Source organism: Gopherus evgoodei, unplaced genomic scaffold (assembly GCF_007399415.2).
Source record: "Gopherus evgoodei ecotype Sinaloan lineage unplaced genomic scaffold, rGopEvg1_v1.p scaffold_31_arrow_ctg1, whole genome shotgun sequence".
Classification (NCBI taxonomy): Eukaryota; Metazoa; Chordata; order Testudines; family Testudinidae; genus Gopherus; species Gopherus evgoodei.
The window spans coordinates 6,658,618-6,685,976 of NW_022059983.1; the positions used below are offsets into that span (position 1 = coordinate 6,658,618).

The 27,359-nt window shown below is 58.3% G+C and overlaps 2 protein-coding genes across 4 annotated transcripts; both read right to left on the reverse strand.

The window, feature by feature from the left end:
* Positions 1–3,560: 3,560 nt before the first annotated feature.
* Positions 3,561–10,318, reverse strand: LOC115640574 (persulfide dioxygenase ETHE1, mitochondrial-like; the record flags this gene model as incomplete). Its single annotated transcript, XM_030543434.1, is given in 8 exon segments — positions 3,561–4,225; positions 4,563–4,679; positions 4,858–4,890; positions 4,893–4,946; positions 5,404–5,533; positions 6,016–6,164; positions 7,484–7,628; positions 10,229–10,318. Coding segments are annotated over 8 exon segments (771 nt in total), but the record flags the coding sequence as incomplete, so codon positions are not given.
* Positions 10,319–16,043: 5,725 nt separating this feature from the next.
* LOC115640590 (persulfide dioxygenase ETHE1, mitochondrial-like) lies at positions 16,044–25,602 on the reverse strand. 3 transcript variants are annotated; one of them, XM_030543468.1, is made up of 7 exons: positions 25,466–25,602; positions 19,048–19,192; positions 18,634–18,782; positions 18,019–18,148; positions 17,327–17,416; positions 17,032–17,148; positions 16,044–16,836 (listed from the first exon to the last, which is right to left on the reverse strand). In XM_030543468.1, exons 3-7 carry the CDS (start codon positions 18,727–18,729, stop codon positions 16,784–16,786), a joined length of 486 nt encoding a protein of 161 aa, XP_030399328.1. In that variant the 5' UTR covers positions 18,730–18,782; positions 19,048–19,192; positions 25,466–25,602; the 3' UTR covers positions 16,044–16,783. The 3 variants fall into 3 exon arrangements, with proteins under 3 accessions (XP_030399328.1, XP_030399326.1, XP_030399325.1); XM_030543466.1 differs by lacking the exon at positions 25,466–25,602 and adding an exon at positions 21,366–21,463; XM_030543465.1 differs by lacking the exon at positions 25,466–25,602 and adding an exon at positions 20,038–20,400.
* Positions 25,603–27,359: the final 1,757 nt, after the last annotated feature.

Below are 27,359 nucleotides of genomic sequence, written 5' to 3' on the forward strand. Positions count from 1 at the left end.
CTCAGATCCGTCTCCCTGGCTCTGGGCGGGGAGTGGGGGCTAGTGGTTAGAGCAGAGGAGGCTGGGAGCCAGGACGCCTGGGTTCTCTTCTCAGCTCTGAGAGGGGAGTAGGGTCTAGTGGTTAGAGCAGGGGGCTGGGAGCCAGGACTCCTGGGTTCTCTCCCTGGCTCTGGGAGTGGAGTGGCGGCTGGTGGTTAGAGCAGGGGGGCTGGGAGCCAGGACTCCTGGGTTCTCTCCCTGGCTCTGGGCGGGGAGTGGCGGCTGGTGGGTTAGAGCAGAGGGGGCTGGGAGCCAGGGCACAGTATGGGCAGGTTCTTACACGGATCTGTGCCTCAGTTTCCCTGCCTAGAAGCAGGGAGGTGACTCCTCCCCTGCTGGGCCCCTGTCTTCTGGGCAGGAGTTAGTTACCAGCAAAGTGGATGAGACAGCTGGCAGGGGTTGGGAGGATCCACAAAGAACCCCACCCTTCCCGCTCCTCCCCTGCACCTCAGTATGTGCACCTGGCCCTGTGGGTGCCTTTCTCCAGGGGCCTTCTCTGCTGGCTCAGGGGCCTTTCCCCTCTAGGGGGCTGTGGCTGCCATAGGGCCCCATGGTGGGGGTCTGACTGGCTCTGGGGGGCATGGGACAGAACATGGGCTCTCCCTCCCCAGGCCTTGCCTGGTTTCACACAACGTAAGGGATTATACAACCCCAACCCTCTGGCCTGTATCAGCATGGGAGCTGGGCAATCTGCTACACCAGGGATTTCAGAGCTTGCTGGGAGCCAGGACTCCTGGGTTCTCTCCCCAGCTCAGGGAGGGGAGTGGGGGCTGGTGGTTAGAGCAGGGGGTCTGAGAGCCAGGACTCCTGGGTTCTATCCCCAATTCTGGGAGGGGAGTGGGGGCTAGTGGTTAGAGCAGAGGGGGCACTGGGAGTCAGGACTTCTGGGTTCTATCCCCAGTTCTGGGAGGGGAGTTGGGGCTAGTGGTTAGAGCAGAGGGGGCTCAGCACCCGGACTCCTGGGCTTCATCCTTGACTCTGGGACAAGGCTCCCAGGGAGGAGTCCGACATCCGTGAGAGAAACCAGTTTGTCTCCCTCAGGCCTGGCAGATCAAGACAGGCTGAGTCCTGCCAGCTGACACCCAAATTTACCTGGCGGGAGTTTCCCTTGGGAACTTCGTTCCCATGAGAGCCAGGCAGGGCGCTGCAGCAGGTTGGGTTTGAAAACCAGAAACAGTTTTAAAAAAACAAAAATAAGGCTAATTTGAAAGGCCCATGACCCCTCTCTCTCTACCCCCAGGGAGCCAGCCAGCCCGCCCACCTTGTTCAGGGCTATCCCTTCTCTCCATACATCCCCCAGCCACTCTGTCACCAGTGGGGCCCAAGGCCCTCAGGCAGTTTGTAGAAGAGGGACTGGACCTAATGGCCTCAACACACCCCAGAGCTGGGTGCAAAGTTCACAGGCCCTGATAAGGAGAGCTGCTCCTTGGAGGTCAGCACAGGGGAGCAGAGCAGGCAGCAATTGAAGGGTTAATTGGTCCCAGATTTCTGTCTTCCCCCTCCCCCAGCTGACAGGTCCACATGGGGTGCACCAGGGGCTTGTTCAAACCCATCAACGGCCTGTGGGAGTCTAGCGTTCATGTGGGAACAGTAAACCTAGGCCAGCAGCAGGCTGGATGCCAGGACTCCTGAGTTCTCTCTTTATCTCCGGGAGAGGAGTGGGTTTAAGCAGGGGGGCTGGGAACAGCTGTTCTGCACAGATTTCCCACCTCTGTGTTTCAGTTTCCCTCACTGTATAACAGGAATGAGAATCCTGACTCCACTCACCAGGGCAAAAGAGTTTACAAGGCTCAGCTAATTAACCCCCATTAATTGCTTTGAGATCCAGGGCTGAAAACACCAGCAGAGAGTCCTGCAATCAGCTGTCTCCCCCCCCAGCCAGAGCCATTGGGGTCACTAAAAGCAGCAAAGAATCCTGTGGCACCTTATAGACTAACAGACGTTTTGGAGCATGAGCTTTCGTGGGTGAATACCCACTTCCTCAGATGCATGTCAAGCTCATGCTCCAAAACGTCTGTTAGTCTATAAGGTGCCACAGGATTCTTCGCTGCTTTTACAGATCCAGACTAACACGGCTCCCCCTCTGATACCTGGGGTCACTTGTGCTAAGTTCTTATCCCCTGGCTGCCTGAGGAACCCCACAGAGCAAGCAGGGCCACCCAAAAAACTCCCTCAATCTCGACATCAACCCTCCCCCTTAGCAGGGACCAGAGTGATTTCTTTTATAGCCCTGTCCCCTTCCCAGCATGCCTCACTGCCCAGCCCACAACCCCAGGGACTATAGCTCCCACAATTCCTTTCTTCCAGGGCTGCAGCCCTAAAAGGGCAGCACCCCTTATTGGAGGGGGTGTCTGGGGATGGCTCTATCACAGGGAGAAAGATTCCCCCCCCCCCCGCAGTTAGGACAGAGCCCCACCAGCATTGCACCTGGCTCTGGGGTGGTGTGCAGCTGGCTGGGCCTGTTTGCAGTGGTCAGGGTGGGTGGGGAGAGGCCGAGGGGTGGGAGTCCCTTTTTTAAGCAGGGTGGGAGGATGCTGTGGCTCACCCCTCCCTGGAGAAAAGGGAAGGGAAGAACTAGCAGGACTGGATGAAGGAAAGATGGGGGACCAGTTTGGCTCTGTGGGGTGCGGGGAGGGACGGAAGCCAATTTTCCTTCCCTCTCACTGTTCTTTGGGCCAGGGCCACGTGTAGGCTCCTGTGGCTGTTCCTAGGGGGGAATCGAGGGGGCCTGAGGGCATGGGGGACGAGAGCACCCCCAACCCCCCAGCTGCAAAGCCGGAGAACAGGCAGGGACAAGAGTGAGGGAGCAGCGCCCCCTGGTGGGAAACTGCAGTAACAGGGTGGCCCCATGGGCCCAGCCAGCCTGGGGTCCTGCCCCAAAACTTCAGCACCAAGAGCCCACTCACCCAGTATACCGCTCTGCCCTAGCCACTCAGGCCTGTCCACCCCGGCTACCCGCCCTGCCCGAGCCACACGGGCCCGTCCACCCCGGCATCCCGCCCTGCCCGAGCCACACGGGCCCGTCCACCCCGGCATCCCGCCCTGCCCGAGCCACTCAGGCCCGTTCACCCCGGCTACCCGCCCTGCCCGAGCCACACGGGCCCGTCCACCCCGGCTACCCGCCCTGCCCGAGCCACACGGGCCCGTCCACCCCGGCTTCCCGCCCTGCCCGAGCCACACGGGCCCGTCCACCCCGGCTTCCCGCCCTGCCCGAGCCACACGGGCCTGTCCACCCCGGCATCCCACCCTGCCCGAGCCACTCAGGCCCGTCCACCCCGGCATCCCGCCCTGCCCAAGCCACACGGGCCCGTCCACTCCGACTTCCTGCCCTGCCCGAGCCACTCGGGCCCGTCCACCCCGGCATCCTGCCCTGCCCGAGCCACTCGGGCCCGTCCACCCTGGCATCCCGCCTCGCAAAGCAAAGTCAAGTCCAAATGGGTCCAACAGAATTTTATTCTCTTGGCGGAGGCAGCAGCTGCTTGTTTCCAAACCCCGCTGAGGGTCAGGGCCCCCTTCCCCTCCCCTCGACCCCCATGGAGCAGGAAGTCCAGGGCCAGGATTGCCAGAGACCATGGGGCAGAGATGGGGAAAGTCCAGCTAGTGCAAACAGCACTAACCCAGAGCCCCTGGGAGTAGGGGTCCCTCCCCTGCATTCAGCTGCAGGGTGGGGGAAGGACCTAACCAAACCAAGTGGGGCTCCCACAGGGCACCCCGCTATTCAAACACTGGGAATGAGGGGGGTCTCTCAGGTCTGCATTGGGGTCCCCTGCTATCCGCACTCCAAGCTCAGGGAAGGGGGTGGTGTCTTTGCTTCCCAGAGGAGGCCAGCAGGACACCCCCACATGACAGACAATGCAGACTAATGCCAGACTGGGGGTATCAGAGGAATGGGGGGGCTGGTGAAGGGGGAAGGGAACCTGCCCCCATTAATGGATGCACAGTCCCACTGAGGACCCAGAGGAGGCAGCTCCCAGCTTTCACTTACAGGTGGGGCCGGAGTGAGAGTCAGGGACAGCCTCCCCCGAGGCCAAAGGACCTTCCATCCTAGTAAGGGGCAATGAAAGGCCATGGCCTATGTGGAGGTGGGAGGGGCTTGTTGTGAGGGGTGTGGCCTTGGAGTAAAGAGGGTGGGGCTAAGTCTCCACATCCTGGATCCCGCACTTCAGGTTTGCCGGGACAGCGATATCTGCAAAGGACAGAAGAAGAGACAAGCGTTAGACAGACGCGATAGGGGTCCTGGCCTCCTCTACGCCATCCACGGCCCACAGCTGGGAACAGAACCCAGGCGTCCTGGCTCCCAGCCCCCCGCTGCTCTAACCCACCAACCCTCCTCTCTCCCTACCCTGGGAGAGAACCCAGGAGTCCTGGCTCCCCACCCCCTCCTCTAACCCACCAGACCCCACCACCCTCCCTGGGAGAGAACTCAGGCATCCTGGCTCCCAGCCCCTCGCTGCTCGAACCCACCAACCCTCCTCCCTTCCAGCCCCGGGAGAGAACCCAGGCATCCGGGCTACCAGCCTCACCAGTTTTCTTGGGCTGAGGCAGATTCAAGTTGTTCATCAGTTGGACAAAGGCCTCGCGGCTCTGGGTCAGTCGGGGGTTCAGGGTCCTCTCTTCCTCCACAGTGGACACCGTCTGGCCTGCAGGGGGCGCCAGGGGGTGGGTGAGATACAGCACCAGCAGGGGGAGCCCCCACCCGGCTCCCTGGAGCACAGCGCCCCCTAGTGCCGGACTGGGGCATCGGGGCCAGCCCTGCCTGCCCCTACTGAGCCCCACCCCCCGCAGCACAGCGCCCCCTAGCGCCGCGCTCGGACTCACCCGTGTAGTCGTGGGCGGGGTAGATCAGACAGTCTCCGGGAGCGTGAAGATTTTCTCGTGCACGGAGCGGTACAGGGTCTCCGGGGAGCCTGGGGGCGTGGAGAGAAGTGGGTCCTGGTTACCACGGGGGGGGGGTCACAGCCCATCGCCTGGCATGGCTCCCCAACATCCCCTCCAGTGCCCCATGGGAACCCCAGTTCCCTCTTGCCATACCTCCCAGCACAGCACCTGCCCATCCCTCCAGTGCCCCTTCTCTGAAGCCCCCAGCACAGCACCCCCAATGCCCTCTGGCTGAACCCCCTGGCAGGGAACCCCCACCACCCCCACAGCACCCACTGGCTGAACCCCAGAGACACACCCTGTCATCCCCTTGGCAACCAGCAGCCATGTTCCTCATCGCTATGGCAACTGCTGGGCACCACCTGGAGATGTCCCCCATCGTCATGGCGGCCACCATCATATCCCAGGGAGGTATCCTCTTGTCCCCATGGTAACCATGCACCAGCCTTCCAAGAAACCCCCCTGGCCCCCCCAGCTCGCCCTCACCCTGCTGGAAGTCGGTGCGGCCGCAGCCCCGGATCAGCAGGGCGTCCCCGGTGAAGGCCATGGTCCTGTCACTGAGCACGTAGGTCAGGCAGCCGTCCGTGTGTCCGGGGGTGGAGCGGGCTTCCAGGGCCTGCAGACAGGGGAGCCAGTGACATGACCCTCCATGGGACCCAGGAGTCCTGGCTCCCAGCCCCCCCATTCTAACCACTAGGCCCTACTCCCCTCCCAGAGCTGGAGAGAGAACCCAGGAGGCTGAGCTCCCAATCCTTCCCTCCCTCCACACACATACTCTAACCACTAGACCCATCCTGCCCTCTCAGCGCCAGGGAGAGAACCCAGGAGTTTGGGCTCCCAGCCCCCCCGCCCACCCCCGCTCTAACCCACTAGACCTCACTCCCCTCCCAGCACCAAGGAGAGAACCCAGGAGTCCGGGCTCCCAGCCACCCCCTTTCTAACCACTAGCCCCCACTCCCCTCCCAGCACCAAGGAGAGACCCCAGGAGTCCGGGCTCCCAGCCACCCCCTTTCTAACCACTAGCCCCCACTCCCCTCCCAGAGCCATGGAGAGACCCCAGGAGTCCGGGCTCCCAGCCGCAGTGCCCAGGTGACATACGAAGGCCCCGAATTCCAGGGCGTGGCCCTCGCGGATGAGGATGTCGGCCAAGGCCCCGCTGTCCTGGGAGATCACGCTGCGGCAGCCTGGCAGCATCTTCTTCAGCAGCCCGGTGCCCGTGACGTGGTCAGCGTGGCAGTGGGTGTTGGCTGTGCGGAGCAGAACCAGGGATTTACAGACGGGAACCCGACCCATCCCCCCCACCGAGCCAGCCGGTCCCTGCCCTGGCTGGATTAGGGCCAGTGCCCCCTAGAAAGGAAAGGCCCCATTCCCCGTTCTCCACCCCCTGAGCCAGCTGGTCCCTGCCCTGGGATTGGGGCCAGTGCTCCCTAGAGACGAAAGGCCCCGTTCCCCACCCCCTGAGCCAGCCGGTCCCTGCCCTGGGGCTGGATTAGGGCCAGTGCCCCCTAGAAAGGAAAGGCCCCATTCCCCGTTCTCCACCCCCTGAGTCAGCCAGTCCCTGCCCTGGGGCTGGGTCTGAGCCAGCACCCCTGTCATAACCTATTCCCAGATTTGGACCTTAGCGTCCAAAATATGGGGGTTAGCATGAAAATCTCCAAGCTTAGTTACCAGCTTGGACCTGGTAAAGCTGCCACCACCCAAAAAATTAGAGTGTTTTGGGGCACTCTGGTCCCCCCAAAAACCTTCCCTGGGAACCCCAAGACCCAAATCCCTTGAGTCTTACAACAAAGGGAAATAAACCTTTTCTCTTCCCCCCTCCAGGTGTTCCTGGAGAGATACACAGAAGCAAACTCCGTGAATCTAAACAGAGGGATTCCACCCTCTCTATTTCCAGTCCTGAAAACAGAAGTACTTCCCTCTTCACCCAGAGGGTATGCAAAGTCAGGCTAGTAAATCTAACACACACAGATTTCCCCCTGACTTCTTCCTCCCACCAATTCCCTGGTGAGCACAGACTTAATTCCCTGGAGTCCCCACTAAAGAAAACTCCAACAGGTCTTAAAAGAAAGCTTTATGTAAAATGAAATAAAAATACATAAAAATGGTCTCTCTGTATTAAGGTGACAAATACAGGGTTATTTGCTTAAAAGAAATATGAATAAACAGCCTTATCCAAAAAGAATACAATTCAAAACATTCCAGCAACTATATCATGTAAATACAAAAAAAAAAAAAAGCAATAACCCCTATTGTTTTATGATCTCTGTACTCACAACTTGGAAACAGAAGATTAGAAAGCAGGAGACAGAAATCCTCTCATAGCCGAGAGAGAGGCAGGCAGAAGACAAAGAACTCAGACACAAACTTCCCTCCACCCAGATTTTAAAAAGTCTTGTTTCCTGATTGGTCCTCTGGTCAGGTGTTTCAGGTTACTTCTTTCCAGGTGAAAGAGACATTAACCCTTAGCTATCTGTTTATGACAACCCCCTAGAGAGAACAGGCCCTGACCCCATTCCCTTCCACAACGAGAAAGTCCCCATCCCAACCCCCTGGGAGCTGCTCTCACCTGCATACAGTAAGTTGAGGCCCAGCTCTTTCACCAGCTCCGCGTCCCGCTTGGCCGTCTCCAGAACTGGGTCGATCAGAACTGCCTCCTTGGTCTTCAGCTCCGCGAGCAGGTAGATGTAGGTGCAGCTCACGGGCTCAAAGAGCTGTGGAGGGGAGGTGCAGTTAGCACCGGCAGGGGAGTGGGGTCTAGTGGTTAGAGCGCCGGCAGGAAGGACAGAGCCAGGACTCCTGGGTTCTATCCCCAGTTCTTGGAGTTAAGTGAGGTCTAGTGGTTAGAGCAGGGGGCTGGGAGCCAGGACTCCTGGGTTCTCTCCCTGACTCTGGGAAGGGAGTGGGGGCTGATGGTTAGAGCAGGGGGGCTGGGAGCCAGGACTCCTGGGTTCTCTCCCTGGCTCTCGGAGGGGAGTGGGGTCTGGTGGTTAGAGCAGGAGGCTGGGATCCAGGACTCCTTGGCTCAGTTCCTTTCCCTCCCCGTCTCCATCATGGCATCAGTTTTGGTTGGTAAATCTCTCCCTCCCAGATATAACCACCCCCGACAGCCCAGCAGGAGTTACCGTCTCTTCACACCCAGCAGCTCCTTCTCCCCAGCCCTGCACTCAGGCCTGTTATTGCCACGGCACGTTCCCAGCCTGCTCTGGGGGGTCCGAAATCATCCCCCTCCCCCTCCAACCCCCCTGAGCCCACACAGGCCGGGTAACCACAGCGCAGCCACGAGGGAATGTTCACATCACACCCCCGGGGATCCACAGGCAACAGGACTGCACAGTATTCGCTCATCTCTAGAGAACCCAGGAGTCCTGCTCTCATCACTAGACCCCACTCCCCTCTCAAAGCCCCACAGAGAAAACCCAGGAGTCCAGGCTCCCATTTTCCACCACCAGACCCCACTCTCCTCCCAGAGCAGGGGCTAGAACCCAGGAGTCCTGGCTCTCAGCCACCCTGCTCTAACCACTAGATTCTGTTCCCCTCTCAGAGCTTGGAATAGAACCCAGGAGTCCTGGATCCCAGCCCACCCCACTCTAACCCATAGACCCCACTCCCCGCCCAGAGATGGGAAGAAAATGCAGGAGTCCTGGCTCCCAGCCCCCCTACTCTAACCATCAGCCCTCACTCCCCTCCCAGAGCCAGGGAGAGAACCCAGGAGTCCTGGCTCCCACCCCCTCGCTCTAACCCAAAGACCCCACTCCCTTCTCAGAGCTGGGGAGAGAACCCAGGAGTCCTGGCTCCCAGACCCCATGCCTGGAGCTCACCTGTCAGAAGAGCAGCTCCTGGCCCTGGCCACGGCAGGTGCAGTGCGGTCTCAGGGTCATGGCCAGGGCAGGCTGGTGGCTGGAGCCTTGGGTGATGCGCTGGTGCCAGGCTCGCGGGGGGGGGGTCTTTAAATGCCAGATGGTGGGGCCGGGCGGGCAGGGAGGACAGGGCAGGTTACAGATCTTAAAGTGGTTGGAGCTGTGGGGTGGGGCTGGGAGCCAGGACTCCTGGCTTCTCTCCCTGGCTCTGTGAGGGGAGTGATGTCTAGTGGTTAGAACAGATGTAGCTTGGAGCCAGGACTCCTTGGCTCTGTTCCTTTCCCTCCCCCTCTCCATCATGGCATCAATTGTGTTGGTAAATCTCTCCCTCCCAGATATAACCACCCCCGACAGCCTAGCAGGAGTTACCGTCTCTTCACACCCAGCAGCTCCGTCTCCCCAGCCCTGCACTCAGGCCTGTTATTGCCACAGCACGTTCCCAGCCTGCTCCTGGGGGCCCAAAATCACCCCCCTCCAAGTCCACACAGACCAGGTAACCCTGGTGCAGCCAGGAGGGAATGATCACGTCACGCCCCAGGGACTGGCCCCCGGGGATCCACAGACAACAGGACTGCACAGTATTTGCTCATCTCTAGAGAACCCAGGAGTCCTGGCTCCCAGACCCCTGCTCTGACCCCTCTCTCCTCCCAGAGCCAGAAAGTGAACCCAGGCATCCTGGCTCCCAACCAGTCTAACTCCCCTCCTTTTCCCTCGCAGTGTAGTAGCACTGAACTCGGCCCTTTCAGCCGTTTGGGACGGTGACAGTCGTGGCAGGCAGGATTCTCTCACCTGCCCTCTTGGGGACCCCTGCCCCCCCAACAGAGTCTCCCTGTCTCGCTAAGGAAGCCCTGGTCACTGGCTGGCGAGGGGCACCCTCTGGCCTCGGCCAGATCTCTAGGCTGCCCTGCTTCCAAATCTGTGTTTTTTTCTTTTCAGGAAGCAGCTGAGCTCTTTGCAGAGTGGCTGGGGAGAGCTAATGGGTTGGGGATGGGGGAGCCCGGACTCCTGGGTTCTCTCCCTGGCTCTGGGAAGGGAAGGGGAAGGGGAAGGGGAAGGGGAAAGGGAGGGGCGGAGCCAGGATTCCTGGGTTCTATCTCCAGTTCCGGCAGGTCCTTCCCCCTCTTTGAGTCTCAGTTTCCCTGCCTTGCAGCAGGCTGATCATTCCAAGCCAGTGGGTTGGCTCCAACCCCCTGGGGATGGGACAGTTAATTTTAGGGTGACCAAACAGCAAGTGTGAAAAATCGAGATGGGGGTGGGGGGTAATAGGAGCCTATATAAGAAAAAGACCCCAAAATCAGGACTGTCCCTATAAAATTGGGACATCTGGTCACCCTAGTTAATTTCAATGGAGTTGGATGTTCAGGGAGACACGCAGCAGGGTGGGGGATCCACACAGAGCCACAAACAACACCCCCCCCGGCCCCCAAGCCACCCCTGCCACCCACTCCGGGCACCTGTCCTCCTGGGCACAGGGTCCTTCTCTCGAGGGTGCCGACTCCGATTCCCCACCAGGTGGGCGACTGGCTAGGTCGGGGGGTGCGAAATCAGACACTCGAAGACATGTCAGCCTGGAAGGGACCTCGCTCAGCCATCCAGCCCAGTCCCCTGCACCGGCAGGGATTGTCCCACCTGTTCTTCAAAACCTTCAGGGATGGAGATTCCACAACCTCCCTGGGCAATTTACCCCGGTGCTTAACCACCCTGACAGGTACGAAGATTTTCCTAATGCCCAGCGTAAACCTCCCTTGCTGCAGTTTAAGCCCATTGCTCCTTGTCCTGTCCTCAGTGCACAAGAACAATCTGTCACCCTCCTCTTAACCTTTTATGTACTTAAAGATCATTATGTCGTCCCCCTGCCTCCGTCTTCTCTTCTCTCGACTGATTTCAATCTGCCCTCGAAGGCCACATTTTCTAGACCGTTCATCGTTTTTGTTGCTCTCCCCTGGACTCTCTCTGATTTGCCCACATTTTTCCTCGCATGCGATGCCCAGAACTGGACGCAAGACTCCAGCTGAGGCCGTATCAGCGCGGCTCAGAGCTGAAGAATCACTTCTCGTGTCTTGCTTACAACACTCCTGATGAGACATCCCAGAAGAACGGCCTCTGGTTTTGTCACATCATGGCACTGGTGACTCACATTTCGCTTGTGATCCAGTCTGACCCCCAGATCCCTTCCCGCAGTTCTCCTTCCTAGGCAGCCACTTCCCATTCTGTGTGTGCAACTGATTGTTCCTTCCGAAGTGAAGCACTTGGCATTTGTCCTGATTGAATTTCATCTTATTTATTTCAGACCATTTCTCCAGTTTGTCCAGATCATTTTGAATCTTAATCCTGTCCTCCAACGCACTAGTGTGACAAAATGGGGGATTTTCTTAGTGTTTTGCATGAACACTGTGTGTGCCTCAGTTTCCCTGCGTGCTGCATATGTAACAAGGGGGTGGGAGGGGGTTTGTGGTTGCAGGGGACCAGGTGTGACCTTGTCTAGCAGACGGGACCCCAAACACCAGCCTGGAAATTGGAAGCCAGCGGGTTATGGCCAGTGGGGGGACAATGGGCTGAGGAGAGAGGGAGTCGGGGGACCTGACCAGCCAGGGCGAACAAAGGACAGAAGAGAAGGGCCCTGGTGGCCTGTTCACCTGGGACTGAAGACCAAGGGCAGAGGAGGGGCTGGTGGGGGAGGGGATTTAGGGGACTTGGCTGGAAGGAGGGGTCTGGGCAGGGGACAAGGAGCAGCCGGACCCATGAGGATGGGGACAGACCCAGCTGGCCGGGGCTGAGACTGGCCAAGCCCGAGGGCCCTGAGAACTGCCTGGGCTGGGTCCAGACGTTCAATAAACCTCCTGTGTGATGCTGGCGGAGTCACTGCAGCTAGAGATCAGGGGTGTTGCTCCCCCGGGGGTGGGGGCCCAGAGCAAGGGGACTCCTGGGGGGCCCACAGCAGAGCCAGAAGGCTGGGGGCTCAGAGAGGTGTGGTTTCAGGAGGTGCTGGAGCTCAGGGCTTAACCCCCATGAGAGATCGTGACCCCCAAGAAGGGCTGTCACACTGGGGAGTTCATCCCAGGGGCTGTACGAAGCCGAGAGAACCCAGGGCCTGGGAGTCCGTGACAGCTTGCAACCCCTCCCAGCTTGGTGTTGTCCTCAGACTTTATAAGTGTGTTCTCCAGGCCATTATCCAAATCACTGAACAGAACCAGACCCAGGACAGATCCCTCCAGGACCCCACTCGAGGGGTCTTTCCAACTTGACTGCGACCCACTGATTACTCTCTGGGAGCGGTTTTCCAACCAGTTGTGCACCCAGCTTAGAGCAGGTTTGTCTATGTTGGATTTCTCTGGTTTGTTTATGAGAAGGTCATGTGAGACTGCATCAAAAGCCTTACTCAAGTCAAGATATACCACGTCTACCGCTTCTGCCACATCCACCAGGCTTGTTACCCTGTCAAAGAAGGATCTGAGGTTGGCTTGACATGATTTGTTCCTGACAAATCCGTGCTGAGTGTTACTTATCACCTTCGTATTGTCTAGGTGCACACAAATGGGTTGTGTGATTATTTGCTCCGTTATCTTTCTGGGTATGAAAGTGAAGCTGACTTGTTTGTAATTCGCTGGGTTGTGTTTATTCCCCTTTTCATAGCGAGGTAAAATATTTGCCCTTTTCCAGTCCTCTGGGATCTCTCCGTCAGTCCTCCAGGAGTTCTCACAGAGAATCGCTAGTGGCTCAGAGGTCTCTTCAACCGGTTCCTTACGTACCCAAGGACAGATTTTGTCAGGCCCTGCCGACTTGAAGACATGGAACTTAGCTAAGTACTTCTTAACTCGCTCTTTTCCTATTGTAGCCTCAGCTCCTGCCCCATGTCTGCTGACGTTCACTGTGGTAGTCGACTGGTGACACCAAAAGGGCAGTCGCTTCGTTTTTTGTTACTGGCTTTCCCTCCTCACTGAGTAACGGGCCTGTCCCATCCGTTGGCTGATCTCTGCTGTTTCCTCTGCAGCATGAGCTCTCATTTCCTGATCCCTTTCGCCCAAGCTGCCTTCCACCTTCACGTTCTCAACCAGTTCCTCCCTTCGGGTCAGAACCAAATCCAGAACCGCCCCGCCGCCTCGCGGCTTTCACCAAAGCTGTCTCCAGTGTATTCCAAGATCTGTGCCTGGCTGTGTTATTTTCCCAACTGATCTCTGGGTGGTTGAAATCCCCCGGCACCACCACGTCCTGGGCTTTGCATGATTTTGTGAGTTGTTTAAGAAAAGCCTCATTCATCTCTTCTTCCTGGTTAGCAGGTCTAGAGCCAACCCTTCCATGGCACCCCCCCGCGCTCCCCCCGCCAGGTTTTACCCCCTTTATCCCTACCCGGAGACTTTCAAAAAGGCCGTCTCCTATTCCCATCTCAGGCTCAGAGCAGGTGCAGACACCTTGGCTATCCCTGCCTGCCTGAGTAAACTGTGCCCTTCTGCACCGATATTGCAGTCACGGGACTTAACCTGTCAAGTCACTGTGATGCATCTCCTGTCGTAATCGGGGTCATTCACTGGGATCTCCAGCCCTTCCTGTTTATTCCCCATTCGCCGTGCATTAGCACACAGGCATCTTGCACGTTCACTAGATTTGCCCTCTAGTGTCTCCTCTGCCCACATGCACCTCAGATTCCAACCCTTCGCCCAGTCTCTGTAGTGAGGCGTCACCCCTGGGCACTGAACATTGTTTAAAGCCCATTTCACTAGGTCAGCCACCCTGCACCCAAAGAGCCCCATCCCCTTCCTTGGTAGGTGGTGCTGACCCCTGCTCAGTGTCCTTCCATGGGATATGGGGTTCTGCCACGTTCCCCCCACCCACCTTGGCTGACATCACATACCCTCAGCCCAACACACCTGTGGGCCTGCTATAAACATGGGGCAGGGGGGTGGGAACTGGAGAATTGGCCACATCCTGGATTTCACAGGTCAATTGGGTGAGAGCAGGGGGGCCCAGGAGCCAGAACTCCTGGGTTCTCTCCCCGGCTCTGGGAGGGGAGTGGGGTCTGGTGGGTCAGAGCAGGGGCATCTGGGAGCCAGGACTCCTGGGTTCTCTCCCAGCTCTGGGAGGGGAGTGGTGTCTAATGGTTAGAGCAGGGGCATCTGGGAGCCTGGACTCCTGCATTCTATCCTGGTTTGGGGAGGGGAAAGGACTCTAGTGGTTAGACCAAGTGGGCTCTAGGACCCAGGGCTACTTGGTTCTATCCCCAGCTGTCCTGCACAGCTTTCCCCTCTTTCTGTCTCAGTTTCCCTCACTGTATAATAGGGTTGAGGCGCCTGACTCAGTTTCCCCAGGGATGGAAAGGTTTGTCAGGGTCCACTAACTCACCTGTGTTAATTGCTCTGAGATCCAGTCCTGGAAGCAACCGCAGAAAATGCTGCCAGAGCAGCTTGGGTGCCAGGCTCCCTACTCGGGGGAGGGAGGGATTCTGTGCAAAAAACCCGAAAAGTTCTACACACAACATTGTAACCCACTATGCACCGTGTCAGAATAATGCCACGTCAGCCCCTCACTTTCAGCTATTCTGGTAATTTATTGCAAAAGCCCTGTCAGCGAGTCTGTCTGTCACGACACAGACGATGTCCCAGGAGCAGAGAGGGACAGAACCCCCTGCGCCCACGTGGATCCTTGCTGCAGGCTCATGAGGTAGGTTACCCAGAAGCACGAGCCTGGGGGAGGAGGCAGAGAGAACACATTAGCACAGTGGGGTCTGTCCCAGTTCTTTCCCAGGCGGAGATGAGGGGGGTCCCTGGTTCTCAGTGGGCAAATACACCCCAGGACCCATGTAACTACTCCTCGCCTGCAGACCCTTCCTCAGCTTCCCCTCCCTCATCAGGATCCTTGTCCCCTGGACCATTCCCCCTCGGCTGCCCCCCCCCAGGGTACAGCCCTGTGCCCTCATCTCTCCCTTCCCCATCCCACTGCTCCCCCCCAGGCTCCAACAACCCCCACTCTACCACTGGGGAACCTCTCCTCCCCCACTCCACTGGGGGCCCTCTGCTTCCCCCTTACACCCCAACTGACCCCTTACTTGCCTGGCCCACCCCCACGTCCCTAGCACAGGGAGCCGGAGAACCCTGCTCCTGGAGAAGAGGACCTGCCTGCGCAGCATGAAACTTGGGAGGGGGGAATAGGTGCCCCCCACTCTCCTGAAATGGCCCCCTTGGCCAACCCACCCCCCATGGCTTCTCCACAGCTGCTTGGGTCAGCCCCACGCCTCTGCAGGTCAGGCACAGTGACATGGACAAGAGGCGCACATGGGGGATGCCTCCCAGTGGGGAGCGCAGGCCCCTGGCTGCACAGAGGTTGGGGGTGGTAATTTACATCCCCCCAGCTGCTCCCAGCATGCCTGCTGCCAGGGAAGTGTACATGGCCCCTCACATTCTTTCCCCAGCAGAATCTTGTATTCTGCAGGGAAACAAAAAAAATCGGGGGGGGACCCAAATTCTACACATGTGCAGTGGTGCACAATTGCCCCCAGGAGCATCTCACAGCTGCTGGCTGGCTAAGGTGTCCAACCTCCCTTATTTACTCACCCAGACCCTCCTCTTGGTAGCCAAGAAGGGAGCCCTTTTATAGCACTGGTCCCTTCCCAGCATGCCTCGCTGCCAGCTTACAACACCCATCAACCCTGGGGACTACATCTCCCACAATTCCTTTCTGCCAGGGCTGCAGCCTTACAAGGGCAGCCCCCCACTTCTTGGAGGGGGTGTCTGGGGATGGCTCTATCCCAGGCCCATGGAGTTCACCAGGCAGAAAGACCTTTCCCACTCCCACTGGGTCAAAGACCTACCAGCATTGCGCCTGGCTCTGGGGTGGTGTCCAGCTGGCTGGACCTGTTTGCAGGGGTCAGGGTGGGTGGGAACAGATCAAGGGGTGGTGGGGGTTCCCTTTTTTAAGATGTGGGGGCTGTGGCCAGGGCTTACCCCTCCCTGGAAAGGAAGGAAGGGAAAAGGAAAAACCTATCATGATGAGAGGAAGGGCAGGGGGCGAGTTCAGATCTCGGGAGTGGGGGAAAGGGATGGAAACCACCTCTGCCTCCTCTCTTGCCAAGACCATGTGCAGGCTCCTGCTGCTGTTCCTGGGGCGGGAAGCAAGGGGGACTGGGGCCCCTGGGGTATATGGGGAAAGAGCAAATCCAGGGACCAGGCTGGGAAAAGGGAGGGGACAGCACCCTCGGGTGGGTAACTGCAGTAACACGGTGGTTCCATGGGCCCATCGCACCCGGCCTTCTGCCTAGTGAAGCAAACTCAAGTCCAGTGCGTCCAACACAACTTTATTATCTCAGCAGTGGCTCATTTCCAACCCCCTCCTGTCCCCCTCAAGACTGAGCCACAGTCACAGACAGGAGCCCCCACTCCCAGTCCAGAGTGGGGGAGCCCCACTCCCGGCCCGGAGGTGCCGACACCCCACGGAGCAGAGACAGTCCAGCTAGTGCAAACAGCAAGCAGAGGGAGCCCTGCAGAGTGGGTTGGAAGCAGGGCCTAACAGAACCAAGCAGGGGCCACCCGGGCACCCTGTCATTCAAATAGAGACTATGGGGGCCTGGGGCCTCTCTCAGACCCCAACACCGGCTGCCGGGGTTCCCCACTGTCTGCACATCAGGCTCAGGGAATGGGGGGGCTTTGCTCCCCCATGGAGGCTAGGGGGATCCTCCCACCCCACAGAAAATGCAGAGGAAGGTGCAAACTCCCTAATGCCCAACCGGTGGTGTTAGAGGAATTGGTGGGGACGTTGCAGCAGGGGAAGGGAAGCTTCCATGGTTAAAGATCACTAACCCTCTGCCCACTTAAGGAATGCGCCTCCCCCCCCCCCTCAGGACCCCAAAGAGGGAGCCCCTAGATTTTGCTTAAGGGCAGGGACCCGAGTGAGAGTCAGGGACAGCCAGCCCCAGGCCAAAGGACCTTCCATCATCATGAGGGTCAACGAGAGGGTATGGCCTATGATGAGATGGGTGGGGCTTAATACAAGGGGCGTGGCATTGGAGAAAGAGGGCGGGGCTAAGTTGCTGCATCCTGTATCCCACACTTGAGGTTTGCTGGGACGGCAAAATCTGCAGAGGATGAAAAAAAAAACAACAAACAAAAAACACAACACAGACATGTTAGACAGTGATAGAGGCCCTGGCCTCGTCCATACCCCCCACTGGCTCTCAGCTGGGATAGAACCTACCCCACTCTAACCACTAGACCCCCACTCCCCTCTCACCCCCAGAAGAGAACCCAGGTGTCCTGGCTCCCAGTCTCACCAATTTGCTGGGGTTCAGGAAGGTTCAAACTGTTCATCAGCTGGACAAAGGCCTCGCGGCTCTGGGTCAGTCGGGGGTTCAGGGTCCTCTCTTCCTCCACAGTGGACACCGTCTGGCCTGCAGGGGGCGCCAGGGGGCGGGTGAGATACAGCACCAGCAGGGGGAGCCCCCACCCGGCTCCCTGGAGCACAGCGCCCCCTAGTGCCGGACTGGGGCATCGGGGCCAGCCCTGCCTGCCCCTACTGAGCCCCACCCCCCGCAGCACAGCACCCCCTAGTGCCGCGCTCGGACTCACCCGTGTAGTCGTGGGCGGGGTAGATCAGACAGTCTCCAGGGAGTGTGAAGATTTTCTCGTGCACGGAGCGGTACAGGGTCTCCGGGGAGCCTGGGGGCGTGGAGAGAAGTGTGTCCTGGTTACCACAGGGTGGGGGTGGGGTCACAGCCAATACCCTGGCATGGCTCCCCAACATCCCCCCCAGTGCCCCATGGGAGCCCCAGTTCCCTCTTGCCATACCCCCCAGCACAGCACCTGCCCATCCCCCCAGTGCCCCTTCTCTGAAGCCCCTGGCACAGCACCCCCAACACCCTCTGGCTGAACCCCCTGGCAGGGCACCCCCACCACCCCCACAGCACTGCCTGGCCAAAACTCCCTGGCATGGCAGCCCTATCATCGCCCCAGCACCCACTGCCATCAGCTTGGCAACCAGAAGCCATGTTCCCCAGGGCTATGGTGACTAGGAGGTGAACCCAGAGATGCTCCCACCATCCCCATGGCAACCACCAATCATGTCCTACAGATAACACACACATACCCCTCACCATGGCACTTCAGGTCATGCCCAGTGGTTGTCACCATCACCATGGCAGCCACAGTCATACCAAGGGATGCACCTTCCTGTCCCCACGGTAACCATTCACTACCTCTCCTAGAAACCCCTCCCCACCAGTAATGCATTCCCCCCACCCATCCCGTCAGCTCGCCCTCACCCTGCTGGAAGTCGGTGCGGCCGCAGCCCCGGATCAGCAGGGCGTCCCCGGTGAAGGCCATGGTCCTGTCACTGAGCACGTAGGTCAGGCAGCCGTCCGTGTGTCCGGGGGTGGAGCGGGCTTCCAGGGCCTGCAGACAGGGGAGCCAGTGACATGACCCTCCATGGGACCCAGGAGTCCTGGCTCCCAGCCCCCCCATTCTAACCACTAGGCCCCACTCCCCTCCCAGAGCTGGAGAGAGAACCCAGGAGTCTGAGCCCCCAATCCTTCCTCCCTCCACACACATACTCTAACCACTAGACCCATCCTGCCCTCTCAGCGCCAGGGAGAGAACCCAGGAGTTTGGGCTCCCAGCCCCCCCGCCTCCCCGCCCCCGCTCTAACCCACTAGACCTCACTCCCCTCCCAGCACCAAGGAGAGAACCCAGGAGTCCGGGCTCCCAGCCACCCCCTTTCTAACCACTAGCCCCCACTCCCCTCCCAGAGCCATGGAGAGACCCCAGGAGTCCGGGCTCCCAGCCACCCCCTTTCTAACCACTAGCCCCCACTCCCCTCCCAGAGCCATGGAGAGACCCCAGGAGTCCGGGCTCCCAGCCGCAGTGCCCAGGTGACATACGAAGGCCCCGAATTCCAGGGCGTGGCCCTCGCGGATGAGGATGTCGGCCAAGGCCCCGCTGTCCTGGGAGATCACGCTGCGGCAGCCTGGCAGCATCTTCTTCAGCAGCCCGGTGCCCGTGACGTGGTCAGCGTGGCAGTGGGTGTTGGCTGTGCGGAGCAGAACCAGGGATTTACAGACGGGAACCCGACCCATCCCCCCACCGAGCCAGCCGGTCCCTGCCCTGGGGCTGGATTAGGGCCAGTGCCCCCTAGAAAGGAAAGGCCCCATTCCCCGTTCTCCACCCCCTGAGCCAGCCAGTCCCTGCCCTGGGGCTGGGTCTGAGCCAGCACCCCCTAGAGAGGACAGGCCCTGACCCCATTCCCTTCCACAACGAGAGAGTCCCCATCCCAACCCCCGGGGAGCTGCTCTCACCTGCATACAGTAAGCTGAGGCCCAGCTCCTTCACCAGCTCCGCGTCCCGCTTGGCTGTCTCCAGAACCGGGTCGATCAGAACCGCCTCCTTGGTCTTCAGGTCCGCGAGCAGGTAGGTGTAGGTGCAGCTCACGGGCTCAAAGAGCTGTGGAGGGGAGGTGCAGTTAGCACCGGCAGGGGAGTGGGGTCTAGTGGTTAGAGCGCCGGCAGGCGGGACAGAGCCAGGACTCCTGGGTTCTACCCATGGTTCTGGTGCTATCCCTCCTGCCCCTCCGCCATTCCCAGCTCCAGGCTCCCTGCCAGGGGCTGCTGTTCGAGGGCTCGATGCCAAGGCAGCCAGGTGACTGGCCTGCTGCCTGCCTGGCCCTTTGCCCAGGAAAGGGATGGGAAACCAGCAGATCCGCTGCCCTGGGAGCGGGACAGGAAGCCAGGAGCCGTGCAGGCAGGGCGGGGAAGTTACAGCACCGCGGATCGGATCAGATCAGACCAGCAATAAGGTGGGCTGAGCTTTCCTGACTGCCAGAGCACGTCCTTCTGCGGAGCGAACCCAGGAGTCCTGGCTCCAGCCCCGCCCCCCCTGCTCTAACCACCAGACCCCACTCCCCTCCCAGAGCCAGGGAGAGAACCCAGGAGTCCTGGGTCCCGGTCCCCTCTGCTCTGACCACCAGACCCCACTCCCCCCGGAACCGGGGAGGGAACCCAGGAGTCCTGGCTCCAGCCCCACCTGCTCTAACCACCAGACCTCACTCCCCTCCCAGAGCCGGGGAGAGAACCCAGGCGTCCTGGCTCCAGCCCCCACTCCCCCCGGAACCGGGGAGAGAACCCAGGCGTCCTGGCTCCCAGCCCCCACTCCCCTCCCAGAGCCGGGGAGAGAACCCAGGAGTCCTGGGTCCCGGTCCCCTCTGCTCTGACCACCAGACCCCACTCCCCCCGGAGCCGGGGAGAGAACCCAGGCGTCCTGGCTCGGAGCCCCAGGCCCGCCGGGCTCACCTGCCGGAAGAGCAGCCCCTGGCGCTGGGCGCGGCGGGTGCAGTAGGGTCTCAGGGACAGGGCTGGGGCCAGTGCCCGCCGGGCAGCGGCCCCTGCAGAGCAGAACCGGGACAGCCACATTGCCGGGGCGGTGGGTGCCAGCTGCGGGGACGGGCCCTTTAAATGCCAGAGGCTGGGGAGGTCGGGAGGGGGCGGCGACAGGGAGCCTGGAGCCCTTAAAGGGACAGCTGCACATTGGCCGCGGGGTGGGGAGCTTGGTCCGGGGACATGGAGATGCCTCTGACATACTAGAGAAGGGTAACACCCACACAGACACAACACACACGGGAAGGGTAACACAAACAGATACACACAAATAAACACACACTAGGGAAGGGTAACAAACAGATACACACACACTAGGGAAGATTAACACAAACAGATACACACAAATACACACACACTAGGGAAGGGTAACAAACAGATACACACACACTAGGGAAGATTAACACAAACAGATACACACAAATACACACACACTAGGGAAGGGTAACACAACAGATACACACACTAGGGAAGGGTAACAAACAGATACACACACACTAGGGAAGATTAACACAAATAGATACACACAAATAGACACACACTAGGGAAGGGTAACACAAACAGATACACACAAATACACACTAGGGAAGGCAGCAAAGAATCCTGTGGCACCTTATAGACTAACAGACGTTTTGGAGCATGAGCTTTCGTGGGTGAATACCCACTTCATCAGATGCATGTGCCCACCCACGAAAGCTCATGCTCCAAAACGTCTGTTAGTCTATAAGGTGCCACAGGATTCTTTGCTGCTTTTACAGATCCAGACTAACACGGCTCCCCCTCTGATACTAGGGAAGGGTAACACACAAATACACACACACTAGAGAAGGGTAACACAAACAGATACACACACTAGGGAAGGGTAACACCCACACAGAGAGACACGTGCATAGAGATATGGCGTGCCACACATGTACACACAGCGATATAATTACACGCAGGGTTCCAGATACACACACAAGTCCTCTCACAGACGCACACACTCCCTGGAATACAATTATACACACAGCAGACCTGGCACATGCACACGCACACAGATAGAGATACAATTCAACACACACTGGGCTACACACATACCTGGAGTCCCCCTCTCTGTCTCACAATGCCCACAGGGTTACACTTACACACACAGCCACTCTGGGCTACAGGCACCCTGGCATAGCCCAGGTGCACTGAGAACAAGAGACAAGCACTCACAGGCCAGCCTCTTTGGATGCACACACTCCCACGCAGTAAAGACTTACCCCCTGCAACTGTTAGTTGCACTGCTTTGTTATTGTAGGGTCTTCCAAGGACATCAGCAAACACATAGAAGAGAATCTAACACTGGGCCCACAGCTACAGATCAAGTCCCCTTTAAATATGCAAATGAAGGTCGCAATCCCCCAAACACATCCTATCCTGATTGGTCCATTCTGCAGGACAGCTCCTGGGCTGGTACTTTCATTTCCTGTTCATCTTATTAACCCTACAAATACCAGATACAGGGGAGGCCGCATCGCCTACTGGAAAGAGGGCGGGGGGGGGGGTGTTGGAGCCAGGACTCCTGGGTTCTCTCCCTGGCTCTGGGAGGGGAGTAGGGGCTGGGATCCAGGACTCCTGGGTTTTCTCCCTGGCTCTGGGAAGGGAGTGATATCTAGTGGTTAGAGCAGGGCGGGCGCAGTCCACAAGGACCAGGGGACTTTGACTCTCCTTGAAGATTCTTGTCAGGCTGGTTTCTGCCCTTTGCCAAAGAAGCAGCTGAGATTAACCCTTCATCTGCCAGCCCTTTCCTCGGGATGGGCGCCCCCGCCGGGCAGCCCAGCTGGGAGAAGGTTAGAAACAGGGCCGGCTTTAGGCTAATTCCACCAATTCCCCCGAATCGGGCCCCGCGGCTAAGAGGGCCCCGCACCCAGTAAGAATCTCTTCCCTGGCTAAAGGCATCTTTTTAATTTTTACTCACCTGGCAGCGCTCTGGGTTTTTGGCGGCACTTTGGCAGTGGGTCCTTCGCTTGCTCTGGGTCTTTGGTGGCAGGTCCCTCAGTGCCACCGAACACACCTGGATTGAGTGAAGGACCCGCCACTGAAGTGCTGCCCAAGACTCGGAGCACCGCCGGGTGAGTACAAGCCCCATGTGGTTTTTTACATTATTATTTTTTTTTAATAGTCATTCCTGCCGGGGCCCCGTCGAAACTGTTGGAATTAGGCCCTGCACTTCCTAAAGCCGGCCCTGGTTAGAAACGCAGGGAGCAGCTCAGCGCCCGGGATGTGGATACAAGGGGTTAAAGATGGGGTGGGTGGGAAGAAGTGATGTGACTGATTATAGTCTTGGCCATATGAATTTCGTTGCCAGGGCACAAGTCAGGACTCCTAGCCCGGCCCCTGGGTCAAAGTACGGGTGTGAGCTCCAGTAGTTAAAGGGGTGTGGCAGGGCTGGGAGGCCAGGACTCCTGGGTTCTCTCCCCAGCTCTGGGAGGGGAGTGGGGTCTAGTGGTCAGAGTGAGGGGGGGGCTGGGAGCCAGGACTCCTGGGTTCTCTAGAGATGAGCATATACTGGAGCACATGACTTATGAGGAGAGGCTGAGGGAACTGGGATTGTTTAGTCTGCAGAAGAGAAGAATGAGGGGGGATTTGATAGCTGCTTTCAACTACCTGAAGGGGGTTCCAGAGAGGATGGAGCTCGGCTGTTCTCAGTGGTGGCAGATGACAGAACAAGGAGCAATGGTCTCAAGTTGCAATGGGGGAGGTCTAGGTTGGATATTAGGAAACACTATTTCACTAGGAGGGTGGTGAAGCACTGGAATGGGTTCCCTAGGGAGGAGGTGGAATCTCCTTCCTTAGAGGTTTTTAAGGCCCCGCTTGACAAAGCCCTGGCTGGGATGATTTAGTTGGGGGTTGGACTAGAACCTCCTGAGGTCCCGTCCAACCCTGATATTCTATAATTCTATGATCCTGAGCAGTCCCATTGTCTGTGGGGTCCTGGGCTATCATTCCCTCCTGGCTGTACCGTGGTTACCCGGCCTGTGTGGGCTCCGGGGGGGGGGGGGGTCGGGTATGATTTTAGGCCCCCGAGAGCAGGCTGGGAATGTGCCGTGCCAATAACAGGCCTCGGTGCAGGGCTGGGGAGCCGCTGGGTGTGAAGAGATGGTAACTCCTGCTGGGCTGTCGGGGGTGATTATATCTGGGAGGGAGAGATTTACCAATCACAGCTGATGCCATGATGGAGAGGGGGAGGGAAAGGAACAGAGCCAAGGAGTCCTGGCTCCAAGCTACATCTGTTCTAACCACTAGACCATCCTCCCCTCCCAGAGCCAGGGAGAGAACCCAGGAGTCCTGGCTCCCAATCCCCCTCCTTTGCCCTCACAGTGTAGTTACGGCAGCGCTGATCTCTGCCCTCCTTTCAGCCGTTTTGGGTGGTCATAGTCGCTGCAGGCAGAATTATCACTCCCCTGCCCTCTCAGGGACCCCCTCCCCCCAATGGAGTCCCCCCATCTTACTAAGGAAGCCCTGGTCACTGGCCAACTAGGCGCCTCCAGCCTCAGCCTGATCCCTAGGATTTCACCTAATTGCTCCCGTTTCCAATCCTGCGGTTTTTTGCTTTTCAGGAAGCAGCTAAGTGGTTTGTTGAGTGGCTGGGTAGCTCTAGTGCGTTAGAGCGGGGGCGGGGGGGGCAGGACTCCTGGGTTCTCTCCCTGGTTCTGGGAGGGGAGCAGGATCTAATGGGTTTGAGCAGGGGTGCAGGGAGTTAACCCTTCTCTCCTCCCCTTGCCACAGGATGTTTTCTGTATTTATCTGCTCCATCAATGATTTTTTTTCTACAGAAATCAAAATAAAATGTAGAACCAAAGCCACTGAGCTCAAGGAGACCCTACAATAATAAGCCAGCGTCCTACAATAATAAGCCAGCGTGTGCAGTGCCAGGACTCAGGGCAGACCCTGTAAGGAACAGCATGCACAGGCGTGCAGAGCTCATGAGCAACCCGACAGCAATAACCCTGGGCTATGCAGTCCAAGCTCTCCCAGAGACCCTACAATAAACAAACGGGTGTGTAGCCTCAGAACTCTGGAGAGACCCAACAATACACTAATGTCTGTAGTCCCAGTGCACACGAGAGACCCTACAGTAAACAAACCAGGGTGTCTAGATACTCTGCAATAAACAACCCAGAGACCCCGTGTGCCTGGGAGGGTAGGCCCAGCCTGGAACAGCCTGCTGCGGAGAGCTGCGGGGGGGGGAGGACGCATAGAAAGAACAGCCACAGCGCGTTGCCACGATGAATTTTGTTCCTCACACCTCGCCATAGATATCAGCCCGAGCTGCTGAGAGAAACCAACTGGGCGCGCGAAGGGGAGTCCCGGCGCTCCCCCGTGAGAGCACTTGGTACAGCCCCAGCGCTCGCTCTCCGCTCCTGGCCCCTCCCAGCGGCTAGGTTGATTCGGCCGCGTCCGGCGACGGTTCCTCCCTCTTCCCCCTCCCTTCTTGGTGGATTCTGCTGCGTCCGCCCCCTGTTCCCTGGGGAGTGGGAACTAGGGGGGTGGGAGGGGCTAGGAGCCAGGACTCCTGGGTTCTCTCCCTGGCACCAGGAGAGGAGGGGAGGGGAGTCTAGTGGTTAGAGCTGGGAGCCAGGACTCCTGGGTTCTCTCCCCGGCTCTGGGAAAGGAGTGGGGTCGAGTGGTTAGAGCAGGGGGAGCTGGGAGCCAGGACTCCTGGGTTCTCTCCCTGGCACCAGGAGGGGAGTGGAGTCTAGTGGTTAGAGCAGGGAGCCAGGACTCCTGGGTTCTCTCCCTGGCTTTGGGAAGGGAGTGGGGTCGTGTGGTTAGAGCAGGGGGGGCTGGGTGCCAGGACTCCTGGGTTCTCTCCCTGGCACCAGGAGGGGAGTGGGCTCTAATGGTTAGAGCCAGCGGGGGGCTGGGAATCAAGTCCCAGAAGCAGGAATGGAACCCGGATGTCCTGACTCCTTGGCAACTACTCACAGGCCACCCTCCCCTTCTGCTGCTGGAAATAGAACCCAGGAGCCCTAGGGGGCACACGGGCCTCATCTGAGTGTGAACCTCCCCTCTTATGAAACAGGGCTCAGCCACCTTGTGGCGCTGGGAGCCTGCACGCCCAGGCTGACAAACAGAAAACCCTGGGGAAATTAAATGCAAAAGACTTTGTTACAGGGGTGGGTGATTCAATGCCCCTCAGCTTATCCCACTTCTCCCACCAGCTCTGCCCTGAAAGCCTCAGACATGGGATTTTCCCTTCTCCCCTCTGCACATCCCAAACCAACCAAAGCCAGGGCTCTTGGCCTGCCAGTCCTGCGCCCTTTAGATTGGGATCCCCACGGAGAAAGCTGCCCATCTACATATGTCGGGTTAATACCTCCCATCTCCGGGCAGTGGGCTGGTTTCTCTCCCTCTCCTCCTGTCTGCCTCAGTTTTCTTTTCCAGCCTCTCTGGGTGAGAGAAAATTCAGGTACCAGGTCTCCAGAAGGAAGCAGCAAATATTCCATTGGCCAGGCCATGCTGTTGAAGAGCGAAGGTAGGGTCCTGAATTGGGAGGGGCAGCTATTAGGTGTTTGACAATAGCACCTAAAGGTGCTGATCAAGACAGTGAATGAGAACAAGGCTCCCACCACGCCAGGTGCTGCCCAGACCCCAACCAAGATCAGGGCCCCGTCGCGCCAGGCGCTGCCCAGACCCCAACCGAGATCAGGGTCCCTGGTATATGGGGTCAGTACGTGGGGCTGGATCTATGGGAGTTCTGTGGGGATGGGGGCTCCCCCAGGCACCCAGGGGGGGTCTCTAGCTGGGTCCCCCTGAAGGACTCTGGCCCCATGCACAGCCCTGACACTGCCCCGCACCCTGCAGCTGCCTGTGCTGCGCCCATCACCCTGGGCCGGGGGGGGGGGTTGAGGCAAGGCCCAGGGACCAGCTGGAGAAGGGCAGAGACCAGCATCTGGGGCAGGCCAGGGACGGGGGAGGGGGAACAGGTGAGCGGGAAATGGAGACAGGTGAGCGGGGGGTTGGGAAACAGGTGGGTGGGAAATGGGGACAGGTGAGCACAGGGTATGGGTTATAGGGGGATGGCTGGAGGTATAGAAGCGTGGGGGCTGGTCCCAGAGGGACGATGGCCGAGTGTAACACAAAGGTCATTTGTATTTTGGGCAGGGTATCAATGGGGCCAGAGCGCCAGTGGGCGGGAACTGGCCTTAGCTCTGTGGACGTTCCCCATCTCATTCACACCGGGGCCTTTCCCCTGTGTAAATCTCAGCCCGGTTTTGCTCACCCCGATCTTGGCCTGAATCCGGCCCCCGAGACTGGATTCCCGCTTGCTGGGCCCACCCAAATCCTGCCCAGAGGATGAAATTCCAGCTGCTGCCGGTGAGATGCAGGACAGGCTGGGTCACAGGTGCGTGATAGCAAAGTGACACCAGCGAGAAGCCCGAGCCCCAGCACCAGGCGGACCCGGGGGAACAGGTGACCATTGATAATCATCAAACGCCATAATTCACTGCAGGGCCCAGGTATCACTGTGGGTCTGTGCAGCGCCCGGCACGACGGGGCCCCGATCTCAGTTGGGATCTGGGCAGCGCCCGGCGCCATGAGGCCCCAATCTCAGTCAGGGTCTATGCAGCGCCCGGCGTGAAGGGGCCCTGATCTCAGTTGGGGTTTGTGTTTATTGTTATACAATCTCTAACTTATAATATCTTAACCAACAATATAATACTTATCAATGATATATTTTAAAGGAGAGATTATAATATGATTCAAATACATTAGTAATTTATTATAAATTAAATACTGTATATTATATATGATAAACAATAGAAATTTTTATAATTAAATAATTGTAACTCAACTATTATTTATCATTTATAACACTTCATATCATAAATGATAAATTAGTAATTATTTAGTATAAATTAGGGACTATGTATGAACACTATATTATAAATGAGAAGTTAGTCATTATAAATTAGGGACTATACGTTACATATTAAAATCCTTTGTTCTAAACCGTACGTTATTAGTAAGGCAAAGTGTTTGTCACAGACACTGTTAGTAAAAGTCAGGGCCAGGTCCTGGCTTCTGTGAATTTTTCTTTTTTGCCCGTGACCTGGCCCTGACTTTTACTAACAATATCCTGGATGAAATGGGGATCGGTGGGGCCCCACACCGCCTGAGGCAGGGCAGCGGCACTGGGGTTGTGGGGGAACCCTGCTGCTGGCAGCCCAGGGGTTTCCCCACAGCAGCCGGAGCTGCAGGGGCTGCCA

What these genes read in the sequence shown, in the direction of transcription:
- LOC115640590 (XM_030543465.1), bottom strand. Translation starts at nt 20,157, where the DNA reads ATGTGGCTGTCCCGGTTCTGCTCTGCAGGGGCCGCTGCCCGGCGGGCA. An exon ending in CCCTGGAATTCGGGGCCTTC is followed by an intron (nt 18,149 to 18,633) that starts GTATGTCACCTG and finishes CCCTGTCTGCAG; the next exon opens with GCCCTGGAAGCCCGCTCCAC. An exon ending in CCCCGCCCACGACTACACGG is followed by an intron (nt 17,149 to 17,326) that starts GTGAGTCCGAGC and finishes CGCCCCCTGCAG; the next exon opens with GCCAGACGGTGTCCACTGTG.